At 31.4% G+C, this 5,944-nt stretch overlaps 1 protein-coding gene across 2 annotated transcripts in view; it reads right to left on the reverse strand.

Annotated features, from left to right (window-relative positions):
- Positions 1 to 906: 906 nt before the first annotated feature.
- LOC106461887 (protein pellino-like) overlaps positions 907 to 5,944 on the reverse strand; it is a 34,426-nt gene continuing 29,388 nt past the window's right edge. Inside the window, exons 9-11 of one of the 2 annotated variants that reach the window (XM_013921757.2) lie at positions 5,272 to 5,487; positions 2,894 to 3,009; positions 907 to 1,736 (exon numbers count right to left, since the gene is read on the reverse strand). In XM_013921757.2, the coding sequence (XP_013777211.1) occupies positions 1,610 to 1,736; positions 2,894 to 3,009; positions 5,272 to 5,487 (459 nt within the window). In that variant the 3' untranslated portion in view covers positions 907 to 1,609. Of the gene's footprint in view, positions 1,737 to 2,893; positions 3,010 to 4,430; positions 4,508 to 5,271; positions 5,488 to 5,944 lie in introns of those variants that run through there. The other variant, XM_022388950.1, reaches the window with a different exon arrangement.

Consider the following 5,944-nt stretch of genomic DNA (forward strand, 5'->3'; position numbering starts at 1 on the left):
TTTTTATAAACAATTTTCAATCAAATTTTTTATATATATATATATATATTGCCTTAAGAGCCGTTTTACTATGAACTGATGTAATCAACTTAGTCGAGAAGTTATTACACATGAAAATTCATGTACAAGTAACATGGTATTGCAGGATAAAGACTGAAACTATACAGATAATCCTAAGTTTAGGAGTGAATAGAGCGAGATACAAGTGTATCAATTATCATACATTATCGGAGGTATTAACTGAAATACGGGTCACTGAGTTAACAGAACTTTAACAGTGTTCACAGAGATACTTATTACACCAGTAACAAGGCTGACTAACTTCAGTTAAAATTCACCATTTCAACCCTTGATTCAATGCCTTAATTTATCTAGGAAAGCACTGCTATCAAAACCACACAAACACAGATATATACATAATAGCACGAGTATATCATGCTTGTGGCAAGCACAGTGGAGCCCCATGTTTCTGTTAATTTTCACAAAATAGGTGTGTAATGAATGTATGATAACCTTTTCAATTATCATTTATGAAAGAAAATGCTATCACTAATATTTTGAACATGACACTAACTCATGCAAATAATGTTTTCCAGCATTTTACATAAAATTTACGTATTCTAGACTGATTGGTGTTTTTCTACCACTTCAGCACTACCAGTAAAACAAAATGAAGGAACAATGAATTCTTAATTTGGTCTTATAGAACACATCTTTCTTAAAGCTGTCTTCTTTATTATTAGTAACTTTAAAAGAGTTTCAACTATGTTTTTCATGAACGGTTAAATTCTTAAAATTTTCATGTATGAAACCTTTTTGCTCCAACATGAAAATGTGAGATAACTCTTCTCACTGAAGTTTTAAGCAGGGCTAAAATATAATCTTGATGAAGTCACAAGGCAAAAGTTATACTTATAACTTTACTAACTGAAATCATCTTAGGTTGATATTGCAAGTTCTCTAACAAGAACACTCTACATGTATATATAGATAAAGAAATATTTCTTTTATTTTTATACATGAAACCTTTCTGGGTTAGATAATTAGAACAACCTGCAACATTTTGCAATAGTTCACTTCACTGGATGTGATTTTAGCAACACAGCCAGCTGTTCTTCACTACCTACAACTTCTCTCTAAAAACAAAATAATTAAAATAGAACATGAACAGAAAGAAAACATGCACAAAAAAAAAAAAGTCAACAAGTTACCAGAGAAAATAAAAATACAAGATTTACATATTATACAATACCACAAGGTCAACTTATGGCTTTCAAAAAATACAAATTTTTCTACACAGTTTCAAGAAACAACACAACCTGTACACTGAGACCACAAATGGCAATTTATACAAAGATACTGAATTCAGGCATCAGGTACATCTTGAAACAGGCTCTCTCATGGTTCTGGCCTCCACCACAGTTGTGGGAGAAGCACATTGGATGCAAGTACATAATTACTGAGTCAACAAAAGCTGGAAGATTTGATCAATCACTGGGTGAACCCAAAGTGACCTGCAAGGCCTTCACATTCCTGTTGTGAAACTGGCACCCTGGAAAACAGCCTTGAGTTTGTTCACAGTAAGAAAGAGTTTTTGAAACACATGTTGTCAGTCTACATGGTCCTGAAAAATTAGTCTCACATAGCCTGGATCACCAAATAGAGGAGTGGCACAGAACGGACAAGTGGCCTGGAAACCATTGGTGCCATGTGGAATGGGAACAGAGGCCCAATACCTACAAGACAGTATGTGATGTATTATTATAACACTGGTGAAAACTAACACTTCTTTATCCTAATATGAACCCACTAATAACAACTTATACCAATTATTATATATTGCAATAGTAGAACAACACAGTAAGGTGATTAATCATGCTAGATGTTACTGTAACAAGCAACATTATTAAAAAGAACAGTTCATTCCATTAGACTTATGTACTACACTGTAAAAGTTGTGAAAAATGTTTAGTAATGGTATTTACACACTTGTATCAAGGTTGCATATCACTTTTTACTTGAATACAAAGAATATAAGTTATATCACCTACATAATCTATACTTATAATGTCACAAATGCATTGTAGATGATTTATTACAGGAATGTCACTAAATGTGAAGAATGCCAAAACTATCCTGGTATTAGTTAAAACATTTCCTGTTCCCAACTCACTCGTAAAAGCATATACCTATTCCTCTTATAATGCTTTGGAAAAACAAACATTAAGATACTGTCATGGTCATTAATTTACATTCAGAAAATGCATAACTTAGATACTGAAAAAATGATTTCAATCAGTAATGGTGATCAACACACAAATAATCTGACTGGTTCAAGTCAAACATTGAGAGTACATTACATTACTTTGTTCAGTGTACAAGACTATCATTACATCTTATGCATAAATATCTTTTTATTAAAACAACCAAATACCCAAAGCAAAAAAATGGAGTAACTGTCAAATATAATTTCAGTTCTTCCAATTTATCAACAGCATAAAGACATTTACATCTATTCCTACAAAGGATTAATAATCATAATACCAATAAAAAAGTATTTATACTAATTTTTAAAATCTAAGTGTTTTCTTACTTTAAATTATGAAGTTATGCAAATCATTTAATCACAAAATGATAAAAAATATGTGATTACTTCTGTTAGCCTGTGTAAACAAAACTACTTCATATTATTTTTTACACTATAGAAGGCTTGTATTTACTGACATTTAGTAGTAGGTTATTGCTTTGATAGTTTGTACAAATAACTGTTTTTAGTATCAAGTGCAAAAAATATCAAGTTTCGGTTTCATTGTAATGAAATTATCTTATTTAGGCTAATGAGGTGAAAGCTGTTTAATTTGTTACCTCTACAAGTTCTTGCTTTTCTCCTTACTTCACAGTTTGTTCTGATGCCATATGTCCACATGGATTAAAGGCAAATGTCGGAGGACCACTGTCCACATAGAAGGCAGGTTCAATACCCATACATAGTTTAACAATAGGTCCAACCTAAAGTTTAAAACAATTACTATAAATTTAAAAATAATTAATTAATACATGCAGCAGTAAACTTCATAGATTTATAAAAATTCTATATCAGTATATCACTTGACACATACAGGTCACCACTCATATAATGGGGGATACCATTAGTAAAACATATCATGCTGGCTTAGAATATCAGATTTCTTTTACAAACAAAATTTATCAAAATAACAAAAACGCAAGAAATAAATACTAAGGACACTAATAACCTTTTGAGCAAAAGTCTTCAATTAACACCTGTTTTAGCAAATTAACCTGATCCATATTTCTGAAACTTGATGAACAAAGACACTAGTTATACAGTTTGTATCTACTTTATCTATATATGTTTTTAGAGTACAAAACTTTTATCCTGACAAGAAAACTTCTTATTCCCCTATCCAGATTATCCATCAGATGAATCGAGCACAGTACAGATATTGATTCAATGGAACTTGAATTACTAAGATTTTAAATGCTGAGGTTAATTGCACTTTAAAAGAATTATGTTCCAGTTCTCATGCAACCCTTGGAACTATTGTCTCCATCTTCAATCGTACACATACTAATAGTCACGATTACATACTATTATCATACACCAAAAAATTCATTGTTACAAGCTGCTACAAAGAGCAGGGAGACCAACACCAGACTGCACACCTTGATAAACTTCCCATAGACCTCTACTGTAAGTGAACCTCAGCTTTCAAAGCCACATTTAAATAGACCAGAAACACAGATGTTCATTTGACAAGTGTATACTTGATTACTGCAATTTCAGTGTTTTGGCCATCTTTCTCAGGAAAAACAGTAGTTAACTGTGAAGTGTGGTTGAAGGTTCGGGAGTCTTTGTTAATTTCAAATTTTTATTCTCTTATTAAGATTTAGCCAGCTTTGTTACAATGGCTTTTTTGGGTCAGAGAATTCTTAACTGTGGCCATAGTCTTTACTAATAATAGCTTTAAGTTTAATTCCATCATATCACATGCACCACATTTATGTTGAAATACCACTTCAACTTAAAAGAAAATCTCTAAACACTATTCAATGTTGCTGACAATGTTATCTCACTGATGCCTGAGTTCGAAATAATAGTTAGCATTTGGTAAATTATCAAGCAAGTCTGAAAGGCGCAGATGCAATTTTAAGGACTTCCAGGTGAAAATGTTAATCAATATGTTTTAAAGAAATGACTTGTAAATGACAAATAACAGTTAGCATTTGGGAAATTATCAAACAAGTCTGGAAGGTGCAGATGTAATTTTAAGGACTTCCAGGTGAAAATGTCAATCAATATGTTTTAAAGAAATGACTTGTAATCTACATTATCATTAAAATTAAGCTAAATATGAGTTAATTGTTTTAATAATAAAATTACAATCTGAAATAAAAAAGTGTATGAATACCTTTAGTTTAACTGGGGAGACATGATGGTATAGTGTCAGAGAAAGGAACTACCACATATACTGAGCTGGAAGTGAAACTGCAAATCATAAAATGGTATATTTTCAATTACATTTAAGTCAGTCAAGCCAGTTAAATAGAAGAAAAAAGCTCAACTGTATAAAAGTGTGTTGTTCGTATAACACCATACCTTCAAGTCAGATTTGCTGAAAGTGTGTTAAATGATCCAGATGTACAGCATGAAGTACAGTATTTTAGTTCATTTGTTTCAATCAACTAATTTACATTTCTTTCACTGGAAAACTTTGGTGCTATTGAAAACGGATATTAAAATTTCACAAATTTTTGTTCTAAATGTTAAAGTCATCACTCTTCAACCGTTGAAAAAAAAAACCTCAAATAAACCTGAATAAGTAGATTTCATTAGAATAAAATTATTAAATTTGCACTTGTTATTTAGTGAAATAAACTGTTACATACCTTAACAAATGTATTTCATATTGTGAAGCAATTTTCAATACTGATAGAATTAACCTGTTTTTTGGGAAGTTACAGTTTGGCAGAGTGCTTTGCTTAAGTACAAGAGATACAAAAGGCAGGAAGAAATAACATATATTGCAAGTTTTTAAGCTTAGAACATGCTATGCATAAAAACAATATATGCAAGCCTTATTATACGTGTTTGTGTAAAACTGAGTTATCTTAAAGCATTATGTATAAGATTTAGAACTACAGTAAATATCTTAATCTATTTCCTTTCTTCATAGAAATTTTTCATTCTATCCTATAAGTTTTGTTTTTCATGTAATTTTCCTCCTCATTCTTGAAGTATTGAAAACTTACTTTTAAACACATTGGACATGTTCTGCTATCCGAGTTCTTGTCCAGCCCCCAGTCATGAAGCCCTTGGACGTGTCCACATATCAGGTACACATACGGTTGTTTTTCACTGAATGATATGGTAGACTTGCGAGGAATAACCAGTGTATTCAGCCCTACAGGACATTGAGGTCTACCAGCATTAAGCTCATCAATCATTTCTTCTAAGTGCTTCTTAGTCTACACATAAACATCCAATAACAAAACTTTACTGATATTTCCATAAGGAGAAAAAAATGAATTAAGTACTAAACACAGTACACTTATATAAAGAAAATCCAAAAAACTAAACCTTTTTTTTTCTTTTTTCGCCACTTTTCCTTTACTGAACATGAAGAACAATGCCATATTTTATTAATACTCCTCATGAAGAATTATTTACAGTTAACCAAAAATTTGTGAAGCCTACAATAGTCCTATTCTGTGTTATAGAATAAATTTAACTTCTTTAACACAAGCAAATTGATCTTCAAAGACTAAAGCATAACAATAATAGTAAGTTCAATGTTTGCATGACACCAAAGCCAAGAAAATTGACACAAGTATTAAAGATAACCAACATCTATTTAACTCTTTCAGCATGGGGTCAGTCCCTGGGAACGACCTCATAACCATTTTGTGCTTGTTATAGTTTTCA

This window comes from Limulus polyphemus, unplaced genomic scaffold, assembly GCF_000517525.1.
Source record: "Limulus polyphemus unplaced genomic scaffold, Limulus_polyphemus-2.1.2 Scaffold41, whole genome shotgun sequence".
Classification (NCBI taxonomy): domain Eukaryota; kingdom Metazoa; phylum Arthropoda; class Merostomata; order Xiphosura; family Limulidae; genus Limulus; species Limulus polyphemus.